Source organism: Andrographis paniculata, unplaced genomic scaffold (genome assembly GCF_009805555.1).
Source record: "Andrographis paniculata isolate CXL003 unplaced genomic scaffold, ASM980555v1 Contig45END, whole genome shotgun sequence".
NCBI classification, from domain to species: Eukaryota; Viridiplantae; Streptophyta; class Magnoliopsida; order Lamiales; family Acanthaceae; genus Andrographis; species Andrographis paniculata.
In genome coordinates, this window is record NW_026137579.1 from 1,250,444 (window position 1) to 1,275,865 (window position 25,422).

The 25,422-nt window shown below is 34.2% G+C and overlaps 1 protein-coding gene across 1 annotated transcript; it reads left to right on the forward strand.

Annotated features, from left to right (window-relative positions):
- Positions 1-600: 600 nt before the first annotated feature.
- Positions 601-25,421, forward strand: LOC127251376 (nuclear pore complex protein NUP205). Its single transcript, XM_051275042.1, has 45 exons — positions 601-899; positions 1,446-1,541; positions 3,491-3,565; positions 3,811-3,915; positions 3,996-4,106; positions 5,319-5,478; positions 5,800-5,885; positions 6,800-6,922; positions 7,002-7,229; positions 8,599-8,688; positions 9,883-10,044; positions 10,692-10,808; positions 10,910-11,116; positions 11,542-11,643; positions 11,768-11,911; positions 13,127-13,257; positions 13,378-13,497; positions 13,666-13,786; positions 14,387-14,584; positions 14,911-15,029; positions 15,121-15,271; positions 16,074-16,186; positions 16,305-16,386; positions 16,489-16,575; positions 16,676-16,753; positions 17,086-17,283; positions 17,827-17,919; positions 17,990-18,100; positions 18,213-18,383; positions 18,720-18,775; positions 18,846-18,918; positions 18,995-19,185; positions 19,275-19,401; positions 19,481-19,558; positions 19,677-19,841; positions 20,789-20,959; positions 21,053-21,187; positions 22,450-22,593; positions 23,458-23,577; positions 23,687-23,782; positions 23,876-24,007; positions 24,100-24,197; positions 24,586-24,705; positions 24,834-24,909; positions 24,996-25,421. The coding sequence occupies exons 1-45, from the start codon at positions 759-761 to the stop codon at positions 25,077-25,079; spliced, it is 5,586 nt and encodes a 1,861-aa protein (XP_051130999.1). The 5' UTR covers positions 601-758; the 3' UTR covers positions 25,080-25,421.
- Position 25,422: the final 1 nt, after the last annotated feature.

A 25,422-nucleotide genomic window follows, 5' to 3' on the forward strand; every position in this document is an offset into this window, starting at 1 on the left:
ATGCAAAAACAAATTCCCGTTAACATAGGTGATATAAAAAGTATGAGCTATCTAATTATATCAAATATTGTAGAAATTGTTCTGTAAGAGATAATATGATAGTGTGACTGTATGAGAATAGACTCGTAGATCACAAGAAGGAAATATAATATGAAAATAAATATTTCTTCCGTTCCATTAAAAGTATGCATGTTATTGTAGACACGATAAGTTATGTAAAATATAATTAGTAAATAAGTAAATAAAATATGTATTAGTAAAAATAATTATTATATAATAAAAATAATTATAAATTAAGATTAAAATAACTAAATAATTTAATTAAAATTTAAAAATTATAATAAAATTTAAAATATGATTAAACTATATAATTATATTTTAAAAAATAATAAATTACGTGAATAAAAAAAATTGAACACTGAGATGAAAAGAATATTAAATTTATTTTTTTAAATAAAATTATTAAACTTTTTGAAAAAAATTAAAAACTCTAAAACGAGGGCAAAGCAAACCAATAAGGAAGACCTATAAAATGCCAGCGAAAGCATTCAGGCAAGGGTAATATTGTAATTTAAGGACGTTTCAAAGCGAAAGAATCCATCGGTCTCTTTCCCAACCTCAGCAGCCACTACAAAACCTCAATTCAACTCAACTAGGGCTTTCATTCCCGCGCTCCGACACATTTCAATCCACCACTCCCACCATCGGAGAGGGAGAGGAGCATCCAAAGCTCTCGATTCTCCATTAACCACGGGGCAATGGTGTCTCCGAAGCAGCTCCTAGCTGTTGTGGAGTCGACTCTGTTGGGGAGGACTGCTCCAACTGCTGCCCAGAGAATCGAACTCATTCATGCCATTCGTCACTCGCTTCCCTCCCTCAAGGCTCTTCTCTCCTACCCGGTAAAATCTAACTTGTTATGTGTATTTTATATGGCTGTTTAGGGGCTGGGTTAAAGGGCTTATCGTACGTGCTCCGGTTACCCGATGACATGTTGTGATGCAATTTTAAGCGTCTGAAATGAGTGTGTTTATTCATGCTGTGGTGCATTCGGGTTTGGTGCGTCTGCTGAGTTCTGATATTTTGAATATAAACTAATTGGCGGGTGTTAGAGGGATACAGAGTATCTTTTGCTCTCTCTTTATGTTTTACACGTACTGTGTTTTAGGGTACCCACCCATGTGCTCTAAGTTGGATTGTGTGGTTATCTTTAGATCAATATCACATTTGGTGTTGCCAGCAATCATTGAAGTGCATGCCATTGTAAGTGAAGGAAGTTTGATTTTGAAAAATGCATTTTGACGCGACAGCCTTCTTGGTGGTTTAGGATAAAAGAGAGAATTAATACCTCTATCAATAGTTTCGATCATGTTGAAAATTTTTTCGTTGAAGTTTATATTTAAATTACTCAATTGATTATTATTTTTCTCATCCCTCACCATATGCAGCCTCCAAAAGCATCAGACAGAGCTCAAGTCCAGTTGAAAGAAGTGAGACTTCCAGATGCTGGGATAATTTCACTTGATGATCAGGATGTTCACATTGTTAGTTTGCATCCCCCCTCAGCATTCCATTATTATATATTATCTGCTGAATCATAATACACACTGACATGCCTCCGATTATTGAGAATCATGCCTTTCTGTTATGAAGTATTGAAATAAGTGACCACGTAATTGATGTTTTAATCTTATGGAGAAAAGCCACAAAATTGTAGGTGTTAATGATAAAACAAATTTAGAACCCTTAACATAACATGACATTCTAGATTTAATTTCCCATCTTTTAAGCTTTACATAATACATTTTTAAAGATGGTAAAACAAATAAGTATTATGATATTAGGATTTACAGTTCACAATAAATTAAGGTATGAGTTGTCTATTCATATTGAAGCAACTCGGATGGGTAAGTATAATTTTTTGAGAATGTCATTGAATGTACTACATTAAGATTGACCTCACTGTAGTTTTCCTTGACTAGCTGAATTAAGCTCCAAAGCAGAGTTGATGTTGCTTTTAGGAACTAGTTCTGGGTCTCTTTCCTGGCCTTGATAGTGTAGCAGTGGCACCTAAATAGAATATCTATGTAGTGGTGCTGTACTAAATCTTTTGTTAATTTTCCTTGATCTAAAGTCCTAACTCTAATGAGTTAAATCCACAAGCACATGAACTGTTCCTTTATATTTAAAAAATTAAAAAAAATAATAAAAATTAACATGATAATAAAAAGCAATGCCCTTGCTGCTTGACACAGACATGCAAAGGTGACCTCAGTTTCTTTGTTGCCCAACCTTTATCCTGTAACATGATTGTTGAAGAAAATTAAATAAAATGTACATACCTGTCATTATAGTAGTTTTGTAGGTTAGGTGGTCAAGTAAAATGTGCAAGCAGGCATGTCTCATGCTCAAATTCTCAGCGCCTCCTATTTATGAAAGATATTCCTGGAAGGATATATGGGAAGAACATCACATTCACTTGACACACCATTTTTAAGGATTAAGTTAAAATCAGTACAAAATGATACAGCTCACTCGCTCCTTAAGCTTTGAGGTGGCTCTAATTCAATTTGTAGTAAAATTATAAATGCTATGTTTGCTATAGAGCTCGTAAAAATAGGCACAGTCCGAAAATTTGATCCAAATTTTGCAAGAAAAAAATCTTGTTTGGGCCTAAAAATTAGGCACGAAAAATATTCGGGCCATGCCATCCCGGAACAGCAAACCGGGCTGGGCCTGGGCATGTCAAGGTTGGACCGTGCCCGGCCCAGCCCAGTGTTGGAGATTAAAGAATTTACAAATAAATAATTATATATTTATTAAACAAATCAATACATGTATTTACTATTTAGAATTTTTATATGTATGCCAAATGGGAAGTTGAACTGAAAAATGCTGATTTCTATTGAAAATTGGTTACTGATATGTTTTCAATAATCAATACAATGAAGTTTTCATTATTGTGATAGTGTTTTGGAGTTGATTAGATGTGTAGCAACTATTGCTTCATTATTATACCATCAAAAGCTTTAGGAGATTAACTTGAAAATCTAGAAGCAGAACCTTATAGGCGGCACTATGATCTTGGTCTGAACAAAATAATTAAAGCCAAAGAAAATTTGAGCCAAGGTAAATTTCCAGACTCACTTTCTTTCTGCCTTTCTGGGTAATTTATAGTCGGAAGATGCTTTTTATAATGAATGTCTGTTTTCAGAGCCATTAATAGCATATTTTCTGCTGAAGTGTGCTAAATTATCTTTATGTTCTTACTGAACCAAATTTGGTGATAAATAATTCTAACCTGCAATGACCCACCATTAAAGTTACAGACTGACTTTTAGTGTGTTACAGGGTCATTAAATCATACGTTTGTTGTTCTATATTATGCTTCCAAATCACATGAGACATATCAATATGCACTTACTTTGATTCATCTGCCGGAAATTTACCAACAGTTGACTTCTTTTGTTTTTTTTACTTATCTTTGTTTTAGGCTTTAAAATTGAGCGAAGATCTTCATCTCAATGAAATAGATTGCGTGCATTTGCTTGTTTCTGCTAATCAAGAGGTAATAATATCTACTGTTCTTGGACTCCTGTTTAGTCTGTTAGCTGACCACTTATATTCATAGCATCTATAAGGAGCTTTTTCATATCCCCATTATTGGGTCTCAATGTTTCAAACAGGCTTTATGAACACGAGCAGCAAAACAGGATTTTAATATATGCCCAGAATTCTCAATTACAAAATGTACTTGCCTTTTAACATACTGGATCTTCTATCTGTTGATACATTATATTTTTCTTCTTATAGTGGGGATTGCTGGGTCGGGAGCCATTAGAGATTTTCCGCCTTGCTGCTGGACTTTGGTATACTGAGAGAAGGGATCTACTCACAGCAGTTTACACGCTGTTGAGGGTACTGTATAAGTAATATGTCTAATGAGAAAGTTTCCAATCAAGCCATTCTTGATCTCTCTTTGATTTGTCTTTCTGTAGGCTGTTGTTCTTGATCAGGGTCTTGAAGCCGATCTTGTGGCTGACATTCAGAGCATTTTGGGAGATCTCATTACATCTGGTCTTCGGCAGCGTTTGATTTCACTTATAAAGGTTAGATCCACTTTCTTTGTAAGTTCCATGGGAATACATTCATTTCCTATTATGGGTATTCAGGCAGCTTCTAATTAAAATATTGAATATCTAATTATATTTATTTAACTAGTCCATATATTTTCTTAATTTCTTGAATTAGAAGAATAGAAATTGTATGTTTGAAAACAGTTGCCATGGTGCACTTGTCAAGTAGATACAATGGGATAGCAGTAGCTTAAACTGATTAGTTTTCAGCTCCTTTTATTAAGGGTCAGCGTGTGTTATGAGCACATGCGCTACTGCAACCTTCCTTTCGAAGTTAAGATGGCTCAAGAGAGTTATGATGATGATATGATATATAACCACCATCCCCACCACTAGCACTACTTGCTAACTACTGCTAGTCGGCTACTAGCCTGCTACTACAGATCTCTTTACAGATGTTAACTCACACATGTATTTACAAGTGATTAGAGTCAAATGCATCTTGACATCATGACATGTACCTTTTTAGGTGCACACTTCATGTATCCATTCCTTTTATAAATATTTGTGTGTACATTCATAATTTGATGATTGATATTGTTTTGTATGAGCTCATAAGCATTGTATATGTAAACATATGTGAATACATATATATTATGTAGTTAAAATAGCAAATTTATTACACATATCTATGACATATATGTGTCTTAGTATTGCAATTTTCCATAACAATTAATATTCAAAGATATATGGCACCATATGATCCACACTAAAAGCTTTTGTACCTAAACTTTAATTGTTATTGTGTGATATCTAAAGATGGTGATGTCTGAAGTTCTTGCAATGGGCTTGACTTACAACCTTTGCACAGTAAAGACCATGTTTCTTCCACAGTAAAAGTTGTGCAAAGGAAACATCTGAATTTTTGTTTGTTATGTATGCTACACGACCATGGTTGAGAGGTTGTCTTGGAAGGTTTTTACAAGACCAAAAATCAATTCATAGGGGAGAATGAATCTTTGCATATCATTTTGTTGTGTTTACCTTTCTTTTTATTGTTAGTCACATAAGTGTTTCAGGTTCAATATAAAACTGAAGATGTATTATTTCATCTTATTTGCCTGCCTTTTCCTAATTGTACTCTTTCTGTAAATCCAAATTTATTGCTGTTTTTATGTTCCTCATTCCCTTCTTAGTCAGCCACATCACTATGTCTGTTATGCTCATCATTTTCTTCCAAAGTAGGAACTTGGTAGAGAGGAACCAACAGGCTTAGGCGGGCTGAACTCTGAGAATTACATTCTTGACTCTAGGGGTGCTCTTGTTGAGAGGAAAGCTGTGGTTTCTAGGGAAAGGCTAATACTTGGCCATTGCCTTGTTCTCTCGATCTTAATTGAGCGTGCCAGTAAGTTATTTTTATTTTTATTTTTCTAAATATTTCCTGAACTTATTTAGTTATTTTATTTGTTGCTCTTGTATTGTGATGGTTTAGTTCACATAAGCGCTGTTCGTCCGCATTGGATTGAGATGCAATGATACCTATAACTAAGTTATTTCTCATCACCTTTTAGGATGAGTGCTTGTACAAACTTGATTCCTTAATGCTTTATCTCCAGTGCGTTTAACTGTATTTTATTTACTTTCCTGTTAGTTTTTTTTTTTTTTTTTTGAATTAGTATCTCTTTTGAAATGAAGAACTATAGGGCTGACTACATTCACCCTACAGGCTCTAAAGATGTTAAAGACATATTTTTTGCCCTAAAAGAAAGTGCAGGTGGATACAGTGGGAGCAATGATTCCTTGAACCATCAGGTTTGCTTTTCTTGTTCCCTCTTCTGTATGTTGGGATGCCATGTTGTGAACAAAACCTTTCACAACTGAGTAGCACATCTTGCATGTCATTTCTTTTGGAAGCTAATCTACAAACTATGCACATTTAGTGCTTTACAGAACTTTGTTTTGTCCCTTGATGTAACAACATACATCAATAATCTTCTCTTCATCAATTATTTCATTTTTCTTTTTCTTTAAATTATTTCTTTTACTGATTTCACAATCTTCCGCGATAAGCCTTCAAAAGATAACATCATAACAGGCATAAATGGTATGCCCTATGCAAGTTTAGTTACGGGCATTTGTCCAGAGATTCATGATACCATATTATTCTCAATATGATGGATTATTTCTGTCATGGATAAGCTTTGGAATGTGATCTTCTGTGCAGTCATTGTTTTAAAGTATAAGGCTCTGTTTTCTTTGCATTTTTTTTGGCTCTGCAATCTCATGTTTCCTGTAAAAGCACACATTTTTCATACAAAACATCACATTTAACAACTGTTTCACCTAAAAACAACATAAACCAAAACACAAGAAAGACAAAAAAACATACCCTAGTAAAAGAACTGTAAATTTCATATTCCTTTGAAGCTTGATATTTTCATAGCTGGAAGTAGCTTCTTCTTCTTCTTTTTTTTTTTTTTTTTTTTTTTTTTTTTAATTAGACGTATTTGTTATGTTTTTGATTTTCAAAAGTAGCATAATCTTATGGAAAGATGAATTGAGGCAGCCTCTGTTATTAAATGGAATATCATTGAACATGATTTGTGGGAGTGTGACCATTTTAACTTCTTCAGCTCAGATTTAGTGAGAAGCTTGTTAGGCTTTGTTATCTTATCTCGTTTTCTAATAGATTTTTGGTCCCATAAAGTTGTCCTTTTTTTGTGCAGATTACATATAGCCTTCTTTTCTCTCTCGTCATCTCTTTCATATCAGATGCTTTGAGCACACTATCAGACAAAGTGCCTGTCTTGTCACACGATGCTTCCTTTAGAAGTGAATTTCATGATATTGTAAGACGACATTACCTTTTCTACTATTTAATCATTATTTATGCCACCATGAACTGGCTTCATCTAATTCTTCTTCCAGGTGATGGTTACTGGAAATAATCCCACAGTTGAAGGGTTTGTTGATTGTGTTCGGTTTGCGTGGGCTGTTCATTTTCTTTTGGTACAAGATGGAAATGATCCAAACGAACTAATAGCTAGTCCTCTAAGTACTGATGTGAAAAACATTTATTCGTGCCTTGAAGTCATTTTTGCCAATAATGTCTTCCAGTTTTGGCTTGATAAGATTCTTCGCACCGCAGCATATCAGGTTGGTAATAAGCTTATTATTTTAACGAATCTTATGGATTTGGTGGTGTAAAATGATCCCCATGTTTTCAGCATTGGTAACTGAGTGAGCATGTTTTTTCAAGTCATCAAGGGGGTTAAAACAAGATGACCCACTATCCAAGTGTCTGCATATCCTATTGAGTTAATTCAATTTTAATTGAAGCTTCAAATTGAGGACTTGTGAAACACCATAGGGCAGCATTGGGTAGCACTCATCAAGATAACTTGTCTTTAATCTCTGATGACACAATTATTTTTTGCTAGTTCATATATAGTCAAAATAAGTTAATGTTGGTTGGTGATGCCTTGTGTATTAGCCCCACTTGTGTATTATATTTTTATTATTTTTCATTTTGCATCCTCCTCTACTCGTTTAGTTTTCCAAAGAAGGAAAAAAAATAATTTGACACCTATCAGGATATCAGCCTTGTCGGCTTACTATAATAGTATAACCCCAATTACATGGAGAGAGATCTAGTCTTAGGATGAACAACTCTCTCCTGATCTCTATCTTGTTTAGTGCCTGTTATTTTCCCGCAGAAGAGGTATTTTTATTTGTGCAACTTATGCTGCCTAATCATATTGATAACATAATCATTCACCCCTTTCAACTTATATCATAGATTTTGGTTGCTGTAATTTCTCTAAATTTAACTTCTAACCAATATGAATCTAGTCACATGAAAATTTTGGTAGTTATGTTTTTTGGTGGGAACCTACAGTGGCTGATGAAGGATTATATCAAAAGGAGCTGCATGGCTTAGTACTTAGTGGAAGAGACTATAGAGCTCCACTAATCTCACATTGAATAACTCAATCTCTGCTTCATGAACTAACTCTGAATTTCCCATTATTTAGGCCTTGGATATTATTAGGGATTCAGACCCCCTTTATTGTAGGACCTAACATAATCTCCAGAATGTTAATATATGTGTATGTATAGTTTATATATTTGATATTATCATTTGTTTTAAGAAGAAAGATTCATAGGTAAGAGAACGGAGGGATCACAGAGAACATAAGAGTATAATTTTTGATATTTCCTGAAACATCAATCCTTGTTAACGTTGTTTTTAGTTCCTCGAGCCTTATTAATATTTTCTTGACCCTTAATGATTTTCATTCATTTCGTTTAGGCTTTATTTTGCTAGTTTAATTTATTATGAAAGCGAAGGCAGTATCTATTCTATATTTGTTGATTTCTATTTTCCGTTTCTCCTGAATTTTATTGCTATAGTTTCTATATGGTAAATGATTATGAAGAAATCGCTGCCCGCCTTTATTTGGGGACTGTCTACATCCAGCAGAGCTTGCCATAAGCCATTCATTTAAGTTGTGGTTCTGTGCAGAATGATGATGAAGATATGATCTACATGTATAATGCTTATCTTCATAAGCTAACAACATGCTTTCTTTCTCATCCACTTGCCAGAAACAAGGTTGGTAAATTTTCATTTTGATTGACGTAGTATTTATTATTGACTATTTAGGTTATATTTAGAATATACCTGGAAATCATACTGAGTTGGAAAGGTCCTCCCCCCAGAGTGTATGCATTTTCATGTTTTTATCTCAAGCATTTGTGTTTTATATATGCTGTGATTCATGGCATTTGCCATTCAAAAGTCAGAAAGTGGGAGTTACTCAAGTCTTGTTATAATTGGATAATACTGTGACGCTCTTTGTGTCTGACAAGTTTGTACAAGTTTTAACTTAAGTTTGTGGAAGTTTCTGTATTGTGATAATTTCATGGCACATTCGATATCATATTGGAAAATATGTTGGGTCTTTAAAAACAACAATTGCAAATATCTGATGGACTGTTGTAACAACTGGTTTTTGGCTTACCTAAGGATTCCCATGTCAGAGAGTTTTGGTACATTTATTGTGTGGCAATTCTACTATTCATGTTTTAATCTTCCAATTGACATGTGGCAATGAGCATTAGGGTCGCCCATAAATGTTATGAAAAGTCATATATACTCTAATTTTCCCTTAAATACACCATATAAAAATTTAATAACATGTTTAGCGCGCAGGAAAACGTTTGCCATTTTTGTATTTTCTTGACTGATTCCTGTAATGAGTCAACTTTCAAAAAGTGATACCGTCATCAAAAGTACCATTTTTTTTGTTGCAATTGCTGTCATCTGAATATGTAGCTAGGATAAAATAGCCACATCTTCAGTTCAGTGTTCTAATACATGACTAAGTATGGTTGAAATATAAATTTTGTTGTTAAATCAAAGAGATACAGTTGATAATGGCATATACTACGATAAATTTATGGGAGAGCTGTTTAGGAAATCTTTGCCTTTTGTAATGCTTGGAAACTTAGGATTTATGTCAGTGGTTGTCCCAATTATTTTTGAGTTAATTTAGAAGATATATATACCAAATTGATTCGGGAGGTTTTTTTAAATCCACCGTTGAGATACTAATTAACTAAAATTTGGAAATGTTGCTTTCTATGAAGATAAGAGGTGGTGGTACGTGGAAGTAACGAGTTGTAAAATTGAAGTGTTAGTTATTTTAAGCAAAATATTTCTGTGCTGCTGTTGAGTTTTTTGTGTGTGTGCACAAACATACATTTTATTAGAGATCACTTCATTCATTTCAAAACAACTTGTCAGGTAAAAGAGTCCAAAGAGAAGGCTATGACAGTGCTTACTCCCTATCGCAGTGTTGCTACACACACTCAGATGGTTGAAGGCGGTGGCAACCCTCTGGAAACTAATGAAACTGAACAACAACCCTTTGTCTCCCTTTTGGAGTTTTTGAGTGAAATCTATAAGGTCAGCTTTCTATGCTCTGTTAAATATCTTGCTTGACTTTGTATGCAAGTTATATATGGTCTATTATTGTGATGCTGGTGTTCTCTTTATCATATATTCACACACAAAAAAGATTTATTTATTTATTTTATTTTATTTCTACAGCATTATAAAAAAATAAAATTTAACTATTCCTATATTGTGTCAAGTGTTGCAATCTGAAAAGTGCAGGGTCAAGGATGTCCAGTGAATGCCATAGAATGTCAAAATAGGGACAATTGATAAAGTTCAACATTTAGGGAAACTGTGGGCATCTTTCCCATGGTTTATAGAAATGGAGAAGATAAACTGTCACACGACTTCATCAGTGCTTGTGATAATTTTAGAACTTTTGTTGTAATTTTTGTAATACATAATATATACATCAATGAATTTTATGGCTGTAAGTACTTTGAATGGTGCATTGTATTTAGTTTACCGGAAGCACGCATCTTTCAAATGATGCAGTTCTAATTATTGATCTAATTTTTCTTGATCGTATGTTGCTGACGTGCTGGTAATCAAACACGTACCAAGTTAATGCATGCATTACAGTGTTTTTTTTGTTGTGTATTATCATTTAAGGATTGTGATGCATTTTCATGAATCTATCATGCTTTCTATTTCAGAAGGAACCTGAACTTTTAGTTCATAATGATGTTATATGGACATTTGTGAAGTTTGCTGGTGAGGATCACACTAATTTTCAAACACTTGTGGCATTCTTGAAAATGCTGAGCACATTGGTATGTGGACTGGACCTGTCTCTATTGTTACCTGATAATGTTTGAAAAGGTTTGAAGTTTGTTAAACGTTTGTACTTATTTGGTGTGCTTCCTGCAAGTAGGCATGTAATCCAGAGGGTGCTTCCAAAGTTTTTGAGCTGCTTCAGGGGAAAACATTTCGTTCTGTTGGATGGAGTACATTATTTGAGTGTCTATCTATATACCATGAAAAGTTTAGGCAGTCTCTTCAGAGTCCTGGAGCTGTATTACCTGAGTTTCAGGAAGGAGATGCCAAAGCACTAGTTGCGTATTTGAATGTTCTAAAACAGGTGAGGAACTTAAAATGAAACACATGGTTACATGAATTGATTTTATTTTTTATTTTTTTGGTTAGTTGGGATGCAGGTAATACACTACTATTTTGTGGTTAGCAGTGGGGCCTTTTATGTTTCATGTTTGTTTATTTAGTTGCACCATTCCTAGAGGTAATTTGACTGTCTAAAGCGTATTTTTGAGCATGTATGGGATGTCATTTTGCATGGTTTCTGTTTGCAATTCAAGAAATATTGCTGATATTTTAAGTGTGCCTTTAGTTTGGTATTTTTGAAAAATGAATTATATAATCACATGGACACATTGTTCTGCTGTGTGTTCATGATGTTTTTTGTGGGAGTATATTACTATGCTGCTTGCCTGCTTACATTGAACTCAAGAGTGTGCCTGTTATTCCTTTGTATCATTTTCTATGAAATAGGTTGTGGAAAATGGGAGTCCGGTGGAAAGAAAGAACTGGTTTCCTGATATTGAGCCATTGTTCAAGCTCCTTAGCTATGAAAATGTGCCTCCTTACCTAAAGGTTTATCTCACATGCTTCGTTGTTTTATTAGCGTTTTAGCTTCACATATCTTCTTTTCATGTTAGTGAAATATACACCCATTTCTTGTTGCATCTGATACCTTTTTTTCTTGGCTTTGTTATAGGGTGCACTGCGCACTGCCATTGCTACATTTGTCCAAGTATCTCCTGTTATCAAAGATACAATTTGGAGGTATTTGGAGCAGTATGATCTTCCTGTAGTTGTTGGAACTAATGTTGCGAGCAATGAACCTGTAATGGATACACAGGTTGGTCTTGTTGAGTTTGAGTTCATAAACTTTTTCTCTTATCGAATCTTCTTTTAGTAACTTCTTCCATCCCTTGGAGAATCTAGCTCTTTCCCAACTCTGGGAGCAAGGATTATGATATGATTTAACTTCACTCACAAACTTGTGTGACTGCCTGTAATCAGTTGTGCAATCTATTCTGTTTAAAAATTTATGAAATAAAGGAGGATTTATTTGCTGGTCAATTGTCCTGTGTTTCTGTTTTAATGTCCACATATATGTATATATATGGCTTAGTTTGAGGGATTGAATTTTTTTTTCACTATTCATCCAATTTCCCCCCTCCCTCCCAAAAAAAAAATATCAAATCAAACACCTATTTTTCATTTTTTATATTATACTAAAAATCAATTTTACATTTAAAACATCACATCAACACCTATTTATATCACATCATACAACTATTCAAATTCAAAATTTTTACTATTCAAATCCCAACTCAAAATCCAAACCTCCAAACAAACACACCTCAAGTATTTTTAAATTGAAAGTACCTAATTTGGTATATAGTTCATACCATGTTCTTCTAGAAAAAAGGAAACATGCAGAGACACATATATTGACTGGGATACATTTATTAACTTATTTTTGTAAAAAAGATTTTGGTGGTGTTTCCAAATTTTCATTACTGTGGATGTTGTACTTAGCTTAGTATGCGAGGTCATATACCTTGACACCAATGTTTCTCTTGTTTTAATAGAGAAATTCTTTCAATAATCTCTTAGCAGCTTGCTGCATGAGTTGGTGCATATTTGACATGCTAATGTCAATATATCTGATTAAACACCTTCCTTAAGAAGACAACTGCATGAAAATAACTGTGCTGCTGGAACTCTAAATCCAACTAGCATACCTCCAAAATTTATAGGTCTACATCATGAAGGCAATATGATCTAAGTATATAGTGACTCTCTCTGTGTTTTTGCATTTCTGGTGCTTCAATGACATTTTCAGAACATCACTGCTTAACTTCTTCCACATATTGTGAAAAATAGGTTATATTAAATTCTATTTTGTGGTTTTATGGATGGATTCCTCTTACTAAGTTCTCTTTCCTATTATCTTGAAGATGTGGAAAATAAATTATTGGCAATAAAATGGGCAACTTATTGCTGTTCTCTTCAGTTACTTTTTGGATATGTCCCAAAGAATCTCATCTGCTATGATTTACTGCAGGTTTATGATATGAAATTTGAGTTAAATGAAATTGAAGCACGAAGAGAGCAATACCCATCGACTATATCCTTTATTAATCTTCTAAACACACTAATTGCTGAGGAGAAGGATGTCAGTGATAGAGGGCACAGGTTATGACTAGGAAAAAATTTTCTGCTACTTTGTTTACTGTAAAAAATAGTTATCTTATGGATGTCAAGCTATCTTATGTTGTCCCTACTTTTGTCTGACTGAATTCAATTATTGGCCAGATTCATTGGCATTTTCAGATTTATATACGATCATGTATTTGGTCCATTTCCCCAGAGAGCCTATGCAGATCCTTGTGAGAAATGGGAGCTAGTTGTAGCATGCCTTAAGCATTTCCAGATGTAAGTACTGTTACTACTTCTGGAATCAACCTGTCTTTCTTTATTTCTCATAAAGATCCTTTTTTACGTATTTATTTTCAGTATTTCTTCTTTAAATGCTGAAGGAAATTCTAAATTCCCTTTTTAATCATTAAAAATTAATGTGCATTCATTGTTGTTCATGAATAGGATGTTGAGCATGTATGATGTTGGTGAAGATGATGGTGATGCTGTTATTGATCAATCCTATGCGACAGTGGGGCAGTTATCTCAGATTAACATGCAGATTCCTGTCATTGAAATTATCAAGGTATTGTATCTCACCTTATTGTTTGTAGAGTTTCTTTCTTTCTTTTATTTGTTTTTTATTTTTAATGCTTGTGTTTCACCCTGCTTGTTAATCTTTGTTTACTTTTTGATTGTTTTGTTTATTCATTTTCTTTACTATGCAACTCTCAGGATTCCCTATAAATATACATTATTTCCTCTCACAAACCATTACATCCAAACCACTCTTCAAACCAAAACCAAAACCAAAACCCGAAAAAAATCACCAATTAAGCATACCCTTAAATTCTTCATGCAATTGTTCTCATGTGTTTGTGTTAAATCTTAACTGGCTCTTGCTTTTCTTAGAAGTATGTTTTTTGGCTCTAACTTTAAGAAAGAAGGGATTACTGTAGGTTCCTTTTTCTTTTTCCTTGCATTCCATGAAATTGTATATATGCTTATATCATATATTTCCTATTGGAAACGATTTTGCTGCTTGGTTTTCTTCTGTGCTTCCCCATATGATAGAAGCACTTTGCCTGTTCTTTCCAATTATGTTAGCTATCAGCTTTTTTAATATATATATACACATATTATTGTTGATTTATATATCATGCGATGGGTGTTGGTTGTGGTGCAGGATTTTATGAGCGGGAAGACCCTATTCCGAAACATAATGAGTATTGTTTTACCAGGAGTCAATTTTCTAATTACTGAGCGAACAAATCAAATTTATGGGCAACTGCTTGAGAAGGCCATTTTACTTTCTTTGGAAATTATTATTCTTGTGATGGAAAAAGACCTGATTCTTTCTGATTTTTGGAGGCCTCTGTATCAGGTACGCATCATGTATTCCTTGTAGAATCTTTACAAGACTTGTTTTGACCTCATACATCAATTCTGATTCATGGATATTTGTTACTTCCCATTTAGTTTTTGATATATTCCCTCATATTCTCTCTATCAATGCTTCTTTCATAAGGTCTGTTTGTACATATTTGCTTGGGTTTCTTCTCTGAGGCAGTATGTGTCCATTGGTCTTTTCATTTCAATGTGTTAGAAATGAAGCATATATACAAAATTTGCTTTCTACTTACTGCTTACTGATACATCTCAAAACCAGTAACTCATCTGGCTATATCACTTATTTTCTCTTTATTGCAGCCTTTGGATCTTATACTCTCTCAGGATCATAATCAAATTGTGACTTTGATAGAATACGTCAGATATGACTTTCAGCCACAAATTCAATTATGCTCCATCAAAATCTTGAGCTCCTTAAGGCAAATTTTCCACTCTCAAACTTCATTTCTGGTCATGTGATGATAATCTTTATTTGATTGACTAATAAGTTTTCATACTTATTTTGTGCAGTTCTCGCATGGTTGGGCTTTCACAGTTGCTGATGAAATCCACTTCTGCAAATACAATGATCGAGGACTATGCTGCCTGCTTAGAGTTGCGATCTGAAGAGTCTCACAGTATTGAGGACAGCAGTGTTGATCCTGGTGTACTAATTATGCAAGTAAGACTTAATCTCATATTTTTTTAGTATAGCTGTTTAATGTGAAGTTTAAGTAGCATATGGAATTGAGAATGAAATGTCTTATGCTCTTTAAGAAATTCAAGGGGCATAAATTAGGGCACACATAGCACAAAATGCTCACTGGACCATCAGTAGAATTATCATTATCTTTTCAAGTCAATTGGACTACTTGTTATGGAAAATGTTAGATCAGGGTTGGACCATGGATATGGATAGCATTGCTGGGTCTATATTTTTGGTTATGGTTTTTCTAGTACCGAATGTGTTTGTAAAGCTTGTTAAGGGTAATGTGCTGTTGTGAAACTCAAAGTTTGATGTGCTATTTTTCCAGGTTGTTGGATTTGGCTTGCTATGTTTGTGATGGGTCGATTTCACGAAATGATCTTAAATTATTGATGAATAACAATTTTTATACGGGATCATTCTTCACACAGAGTTTCTTTTCTTTTCTTTTTTTCGAACCATAGAAACCTAAAATGTGATTTTGTTAATGAGTTTTTGGGTTGGAAATTGAAATCAGTATTCAATTTATAACAATTTTATATGAAATGGTGTATTTGTGAAATTGGAATAATAAGAACATAGTTATCATTGCGTTGACAGTTCTCTGGTATTTTGTTTCCTAGTGTTACAGTTTTGCCTCAGGATACACAATTTTCTTGGCATTATTTCCGAGTTGTAACAGTTTGCTAAGTACTTATGCCAGTTAATATTTGTGTTTTATTTTTCTGTACCTTTGATTTGTGGACATTTATAAAAAATTGGAGTATTTCAAATGCAGCTACTTATTGACAATATCAGTAGACCAGCCCCCAATATCACCCATCTTTTGCTTAAATTTGACATTGATGGCCCTGTTGAGAGGACATTGCTTCAACCTAAATTTCATTACAGGTTGCCCTTTTATCTAACTCTTTCTACGTAAATTATCTTGAAGGTTTCTGCGACTTTTTTTTTTCTTCTAAATGCACTTATAAAACATAGGACATGAAACTTTCTTTGTTGATTGTAGTTGTTTGAAGGTCATTCTTGAAATGTTGGATAAGCTTTCAAAGCCTGATGTCAATGGACTGCTTCATGAATTTGGCTTTCAGGTTTGAGGGCTCTAAGCCATATAACTCAGTTCCTTAGCACTTATACTGATGCAGGCTTTCTTGATGCCATATCATATATTTGTAAATGAACTTGTTTTGCAGCTTCTTTATGAGTTATGCGTGGATCCACTGACCTCTGCTCCTACTATGGATTTGTTGTCTACAAAAAAATACCATTTTTTTGTCAAGGTCTTATTTGTGTACCTTGCATTGTTGAAAGTTTTGTTTCTTATCAATGGTCATGGTTTTGATAACTGTATTATTTTTCTGAAAATGTCCAATGATTCAGCACTTGGATTCAATTGGTGTTACCCCCCTTCCAAAGCGAAACAGCAATCAGGCACTTCGGATCAGCTCACTGCATCAGGTTTCTGTTATTTGCTTGATATGAATGAGAAATTCTGCTTAGCATTGTGCTAGGGGAAATGCTGATATGTCAATTTTGCTATAGCTTTTGTCCATCTTCCACCACCCCCCCACCCCCCCCCCCCCTCCAAAAAAAAAAAATAGGCGAATGAGAAATTTACTTTTTTGATTAATACTTTTGCATTGCAAAAATCAAGAGTTTGATTTCGAATTGTTTGTTTATTTTACTGTGTTCTTGTCCTCATGGTGGAGCATATTTTCATATTTTATTTGTTGATATATTGCTTTGACAATATGATGGCATAAATTGCTGTGCATCATTCCTTTTTGTAGAGAGCATGGCTGTTGAAGCTTTTAGCTGTTGAACTACATTCAGCAAACATGAAAGAATCAAATCATCGTGAAGCGTGCCAGAGCATTGTCACTGAGTTGTTTGGCCAGAGGCTAAATGGCATTGATCCTGATGCATCTTATATCGCCCCTCAAAAAGACTTGAGTACTGTTGCAACTGGTTCAACTAACAAGTGTAAGGTACTACAGGTTTTTTGGGGACCCTAAGTGTGTTGTCTGAAAGCCATTTCATACTAACATATTGGTGCATTTTAGTTCTTTTTTTGTGTGAGTAGTTTATTATTAATTGGTCAGAAACTTTACCTTAAAAAAAAAAAAAACTCAAGGAAGGGAAAACTGAACTAGACTTATTGGAGCCAGACAGAAAACTCATCATTTGCTCTTGATACATTTTTATTACAACCGCTTCGAGCTCTTAAATTATGAAGGAAAGTAGAACTTTCATTATGGTTTGATATTGTGCATAGTTATTGGATATCCAAACTACAGATGTATAGCACAGACAGTCATTTTTTAAATGAAATCACACTAGTTAACCTTAAAAACATCAAAACCAAAAACAAAACAAAAAAAAACCTCAAGTAAACGAACCCTTCGATGCTTAACTTTCTTGGTAAGCCCCCTTCAGAAAGCTCAATGTTTATGCATTTTGTATTATTCTTGAGCAACATGTCATTTTTTATGCAATTTATAATATTCTTGACCATTTATTTGAAACTATAGGTGCTGGAATTGCTTGAGGTTGTCCAGTTTGTATCTCCTGATATCACATTGAAGTCTTCTCAGTTTGTTTCGAGTTTGAAGTATTCAGCTCTGGTAAGATAGATGCATATGTTTGCATGTCTTCCTTAGGATTTGCTCTCATAAGGTGCTTTTCTCTGTGTAGGCTGAGGATATACTAACAAACCCAACAACCTTGGGAAGGACTGTCTATTATCATTCCGAGCGTGGGGATCGGCTTATTGACCTAGCTTCTTTTAGAGATAGACTCTGGCAGGTGTGTCTTTTTGCTCCGACCCTGTTTATGGACTCTCTGTTTTATTATCTTTTGGTCTTGTAATATACTAAAGTAGTACTCAATTGCATTGTTTGGGTTCAATATTCCACAGAAATGCCATTTATATAACTCCCAGCCAAACTCTTTTGGAACTGAAGCAGAGTTGAATGAAGTAAGAGAAGCAATCCAACAACTATTACGATGGGGATGGCAATACAACAAGAACCTTGAGGAACAAGCTGCACAGCTTCATATGTTGGCAAGCTGGTCACAGATTGTTGAGGTTCTGTCAATATTTTGCAAATATTCCTTTATAACTTTTTTTATCAAGCAGGAGACCTTGACTCAGTATTGTGTGTGGACTTTGGAGTAGTAGTTTGGGGGTGGATTTTTTTACACTTAACTTTGTTATTTATCCCTAGGTATTTGTTTATATATCTGATATCAGACCGATTAATTTCTTAAATCTGAGTTTGTAAAATTAAGGATTCTGATATACCAGCTACATAGTATACATAAATGTATTCTTTAATCGCCTTTTTAGACATTGTTGGCTTTCCATGCCATTATTGACTATAACCTTTTCTGCTCTTTGGTCATGTTATTCTTTGGTCCTTAGGTTTATGCATCCCAGAGGGTTTCATCTCACGAGAACCGGTCAGATATATTATTCGAGTAAGTCTACCTTTTACTCTGATTTATCTTATAATCTCTTGTTTTACTTATTCCCGAGTGAACTGAACAGATTGCTAGATGCGTCCTTGAATGCTTCTGGTTCTCCTGGTTGTTCCCTGAAGATGGCACAGATTTTGACCCAGGTTAATACACTGCTACAATCGGTGTGCATCGCGCTTGCTTAGTTATTCTGTGAGCTGACTTTATGTGTTTTTCAAGGTTGGTCTCACATGCATAGCTAAACTACGTGATGAAAGATTTGTCTTCCCAAGTGGCCTTACTTCAAATACAGTTACTTGTTTTGATATAATCACTACACAACAATTATCCAGTGGGGCTTGTCAATCTCTTCTGTTCAAGTTAATCATGGCAATTCTAAGACAGGAATCATCAGAAGCTTTGAGAAGGCGGTATAGACCTTAGAATATATCTATTACACAGTTTTATTTTCCAAAGTTTGAAAGAAATTTTCACCTTTCTTTTGTTTTGTGGAATCCAGCCAGTATGCTTTGCTTCTTAGCTATTTCCAGTACTGTCGACACATGCTTGATTCAGACATTCCAACAACAATTCTGCAGTTCTTGTCAATTGATGGGCAGGAATATGGAGATTTAGATCTGGAAAAGGTTTCAGCATTTCTTATGCTAGGTTCTCATTTTGTTTTGCTTACTCTATTTGCGTTACCAGGGATTCTTCTTTCTACAGCTTAACAAAGATCAGGCTGAACTTGCACATGCAAACTTTGCAATTCTAAGAAAGGAAGATCAGCATATTCTTAACCTGGTTAGTGCTATGCTACATAACTGTGTTTCGAAGTTTGAAACCACATCTGAAAACATCTCTTCATTCTACTTGTTAAATACTTTCACTGCCTGCTGATTCTTGTATTTTGTTAATTTAGGTCATAAGAGATGCCACTCAGGGCAGTGAATCTGTAAAAACAATGTCATTGCATGTCCTGGATGCATTGATTTGTGTAGATCATGAGAAATTTTTCTTGAGTCAACTGCAGAGTAGAGGTTTTCTGAGGACTTGCTTGATGAACATCAGTAATTTCTCATATCAGGTACAGAACTCAAACCATGTACAATTTTCACTATTTGTAAGTAATCTTCTTGCAAAATGTATTTTAAATAATTTCTTCAATCAATTTTCCCAAGGTTTTATGTGTTTTCTTGGCTATATGCCTCTATGTAATTCTTCATCCATCAACTGAAGTGTAACTCTCCAAATAAATAAATAACTTGAATAACTCTATTCATACATGTGCTACTAATGAATTTTTTATCTTGTTTGATGAGGGATAAGATGTGTGACAAAGTTCTGTACGCTTTTTTTTGTTGTTTTTGTTGTTGCTGATATGTCATGCGCATTTAGCTTTTATTTGTTCCATGAACATATTAAGCTGATTGGCCTAAACGTTACTATTTCAATTATGTGCATGAAATCATTGAAATTTGATATACCTCATGGATTTTGTGTATGCCAGACTTGTGCTATTAGTTATCTGTAATTTCTTGCACTGCCACTATTTGTACATGTACCTTAAACTTTGATTTCAAGTAGAATTTAGAATGCGCAGATACGATTTGTATCACGGATTTATCATATAGTTTCTTGTGTATGCTGTCGGCGAGAGTTTTCTAGGATCTGTATGCTTTGTACATTTGGAAAACTGGAGTGCGTAAATAGGATGCTGCTGTTGATTAAAATGGTATGAGTACATTGAGAGGTGGATAATTTTTTAATATCCACACTCAAGCTAGTAAGTTTGGGTCTCAACTCTCAAGGTCCAAGTTCTAATACTCGGAAAGTCAACTTTGAATAATATTTTCAAAATGACCGCCTTGGAACTTGAGACCAAACAAGGGCATAATTATATTTAATAAAAAAAGCGACCATTTTTCTCATCATTCACTATGGTCATCTTTATTGTGAGAGTAGTGACATGAGCGAGGGCTACCATCATTATGTGTAGGAGGGTGTGTGTTGAGCTATATTTATTTTGTGCAGGAGGGTGTATTTTCTCTCGATTCTATGCAGCGTCTTTGCACTCTTGAAGCAGAGCTTTCTTTGCTCCTGAGGATTAGCCATAAATATGGGAAGTCTGGGGCACAGGTTCTTTTTTCAATGGGTTCTCTCCAACATATTGCTTCATGCAAAGCTTTTCATCTTCCTATGAAGGTGCCGATTTTCTTCGTGTCCTTCTAGTTCTGCTAAATGTTTTTGCCTTTGTCCTTGTATTCTCTAAGTAATTTGAATCACTGTTTTTATCAGGGGAGCCTACGTCTTTTTGATTCTAGGATTGGGAAGAATTATTTGGATGTTGATAAACAGCGGATGGTTGTTGCTCCAATACTGAGATTTGTTTACTCATTAACTTCTCTTGTTGATACTTCTGAGTTCTTTGAGGTTAGACGATTCATTCAACCTCTTTCCTGGAAAAAAAGGACATGTGCTATTAATTATTCTATTCTGATTTTAATGTCTTTATGATATTTATTGGAGCTCTAACCTGGCTTTATTTTAATGAATTGTATTTGCACTTCTATCATTTCCAAAAGCTTCCTGCCTCAGAGAAACTTTCTAAAGTAATCAAGCTGATGATGTGTATTGAAATAATAACTGTAGCTTGAAACTTCAGACATTAAGGGCGTGTTTAATTATTTGTCATAATTTTTTTTTTTTCAGTCAATCTATTATTTTTCTTCCAAAAACATCACAACCACAACTAATTTTTCATTCAAAACATCTCATCAATAACTATTTCACGTAAAAAACATCAAAAACCAAAGTACACAAAAAAATCACATATAAACAAACCTAGGAATTTAAAAATTCTCCATCTCATGGAAATTGTTCAGTCATATGAAGCAGCCTGTGAAAAATTTCAGATTTCCAATGTTCTGTTTCTGTACATAGTCATTAGTATTAGCAAATATTGGAAAAGAAAAACAAAAGAAAGAAAGAAAGAGATAGCAAATATGGGATGTTGAGATAGGTATATGGATACAACGGATTATATATAAAAAGTAATTAATGTATTAGAAGAAAATAGTGATGATAGGTGAGAAAGTGAGAAATATGTTTAACATTATTTTATCTTCAGTTTGTATTTAAAAACTAACAAGAATTGGAAAGGAACCATTGAAAGAGGAAAAGACATCTAGGCATACAGACTTAGGTGTTGATCATGATGCAATGACATTATGATAGATGATTATGAATGCAGAAGCACTTTTGCATTATATCTCGTGTTAATTGGTCTTCATTTTATTTATGTATATATTTATTTCATTCACGATGAATGAGCATATGCATCATTTTCACAGCCTCGTAATTTACTGAAATTTCTTCAAAATTGTGACTGACATCAAAGCCCATTTTTATTTATTTGTTTATCTATGCATTTATAATGGGACAGTTTTCATTGATACATAATAGTTTAGTCACTTGAGATTGTGGTCATTTTGCTCTTCTGAATAATTTTGGGGGGGCTAATAATGCTCTGAGGCTTTTAACATTCAGTGTTGCATTAATGAAATGCTATTTTATTTTTCTCTGTATGTTTTTGTAACTTTAAATTATGAAATGCATATCTTTCCTTATTCTTTTGCCTTCTTGTGTAATGAATTTATCATAGTTCACTCTTTGATGCCCTGGGTGTCTTGTAGGTGAAGAATAAAGTTGTCCGTGAAATAATAGAGTTCATCAAGGGTCATCAGCTGCTGTTTGATCAAATTCTCCAGGAAAATCTTTTCAATGCTGATGAACTGACAATGGAACTACTCAATCTTGCTGTGGGTATACTAAGCAAGGTAATACCCTATCTAAATTTACTGAAGCCTTTTGAACATGATCAAAGCTGGCCAGCGGTGGAAACAATTCATGTTTGTTTCTTTGCCTTTTGGTCACTTATGCTGTTGCTAGTCTTGAATATACTTACATTGTGGTGTTTCAGGCCTTTTGGGCTGACACCATTTCTAGGATTTGGCTTTTTCCATTTAGGTTTCTCTTTGCTACTATTCACACACTACATTGTTTCTTTCGTCATCTGTTACCCCTTGTTCCTGTTTTTATTTCTTCATTTCTTTTTGCGCACCTCCACATATGATGTTTTGTTGCATTAAACATGGCTGACTTCTTGTGTGCGAGAATAATTTTTATTTTATTTTATGTCTGTGACTTATGTTTTGATATGTTGTGTTGGCCAAGATACTTATGCTATTCTTGCTTCACAAATGTTCTTGCTTCTGTGAAATCTGTCTGGAAAGCTCCTATCTGAGATGATTATTAATTAAAGATTATAGTAATATTTCTAAGCTCCATGATGTGCTTTGGTATTATATTAAAACTACAATTAAACAATATGCTATGGTTTGTATTTGCTACTGCCTCTTATTATTATTACTTTTTTTTTTTTCCTATTAACTCTGGAAGCCACTTCCAGTAAACATGTGTAAATTTCCATGAGTAGCAGAAATTTTAGGGCTAAATGATTATTACCAAACTATTATTAACAAATACAACATCTCTATAATTTATTTATGCGATGACATTTATGAGATGCTTGTATGATCATGCACATTACATTTGCTTTTTTGGGGCACATGTTGCTGATGTGTAATCAATCATCTTTTGATATATATTTTTTGGTTGTAAATTTGATTCATTTTTCAAAGGTCTGGCCATATGAAGAGAGCGATGATTTTGGATTTGTTCAAAGGCTATTTGGGATGATCGGCACGCTTTTCTCCCGTGATCCAGACATATTCACATCAGCACAATCTGTTCGATCAGAGGTAGCCTAGAAGTTGCACCCTTACACATTAAACCTAATGAAGTAATAAAAAAACAAGTTTCTCAGAGTATGATGAAGTACTAATTTGTTCTTGTTACCTGCATTAAAAGATTCAGCAGAAGTCAGATGTGGGCATATCCCGGTTGTGCTTTAGTTTGAGTTCTTATCTGTATTTTCTTGTTACGAAGAAGTTCCTACGGCTACAGGTAAAATATTTCAGTCTAATTGTGTTAGACTTTTATTTGGATGGGTTTTTCCATACAAAAAGCAAGGATCAATGCTTTCTGGGTTTTTGATAGGTTTCTGATGGCCCAACTGACTATCGTCCTGCATCACAACAACCAACCCTTTACTTGCTCATAATTTTCCTTGGTTCCATGACAACTGCACTTGATAGAGCTGCAGAGGAAAAATATTTACTACTCAACAAGGTCCATAATGTGATCTTTCTAATGTTATGATGGTTTTAAATTTTTGGATATATAATTTAGTCTAAAAATATTTTTTCATTTATGTATTCCAGATTAAAGACATCAATGAGCTGTCAAGGCAAGAAGTTGATGAGATTATCAATTTTTATGTATCTCAAGATTATGCTTCACATGAAAACATACAAAAGAGGTTTCTCCCTTTCCCAATTTACCGACCATGTCCAATGTTTGTTATGTGCATTAATTTCGCTCTTAATTTATATGTGAAAATAAATGAGTTAAAAGTTTTGAGCTGTTAACCTGGTTGATTATGCTTTGCTCTTGGAGTTGGCATTATGATACTTTATTTTGCTTGTACTAAAATACGTAGAGCGCAGTATCTCAAGATGCCTCTAAGGACCATTCTTTTATTCTGAATTTATTGTTGTGCTGTATCCTAGCTTGCACTTACACGTGAACTTTTCTTGCACGATTGGCCAGCCAAAGTCATGAGTTGAGCCTTGCTTTTCCTAATCGACTCATATGCACACACAAATCACTGATTAATATAAGCCCATATTTCCTTGCTCAATACACAGGAGATTTATTGCAATGGTGGGCATGTGCCGTATTATTGGACATGGAAGTCGATTTATCATGCTGTTGCTTCTGCTTGCTCAAAATTTGATGAACATTATCCTTGCCCACTTCCAAGAAAGGTATAAATGTTCTGCATATTGGTTATCCTACTGCTACAAATAAGCTGTGTTTGCAGCAATGTATCTTTTCTCCATAGTTCATATACATGTGATTATCACCATTGTCTGAAAGTTTTTGCACATTGCAGCCCCGTCGATATGAACTTGCATTCGCTTTGTGGAGAACTGATTCCTGTTCTTGAACAACTTGAATCACTGAGCGAGGTATGCTGCACTTCCTGATTTTGTGTTACTCATTTCGCTGTCCACGTTTCATGTCTCTTAATTTTTAATTTTTATTATTTTTTCAGGATAAGACTGGTCATAGCCTCAAAGTGTTACATCGGATGGTCCAGTCTCTCAAGGAAATCTCAATTCAGAAGCTGACTGTTTGATCCTTACCAGATGAGTGTATTTTGTTTCATAAACTATATAATACTTGTATCAATCAATTATTTCTCAGATATTTGATCCTGTAGCACAATATATTTTTTAGAGCTTCCAATAGGCCATCTTAGCTTAGATAAAATGCAAGAATGTATTTAGTTTCCAACTTTTTTGACTTACGAGTTGCACTGTATTTCATTGTGAAGTAGTTTCACATTTTTCCAATATGAATGATTAAGACACTTGATGAGATTAAGGAAATGGTTCACATTCGTTCCGGACTTCCAATAGTTGGCTTCGTATATTGTATTTTTTTCTGCTTGAATTTGTATATATATTCTTTCGAAACAT

Bases quoted from the DNA above. Each gene is read 5' to 3' on its own strand.
- LOC127251376 (XM_051275042.1), top strand. From the start codon at position 759: ATGGTGTCTCCGAAGCAGCTCCTAGCTGTTGTGGAGTCGACTCTGTTG. The intron at 11,912-13,126 runs GTTGGTCTTGTT...GATTTACTGCAG, and splicing joins AACCTGTAATGGATACACAG to GTTTATGATATGAAATTTGA. The intron at 15,030-15,120 runs GCAAATTTTCCA...TATTTTGTGCAG, and splicing joins AAAATCTTGAGCTCCTTAAG to TTCTCGCATGGTTGGGCTTT.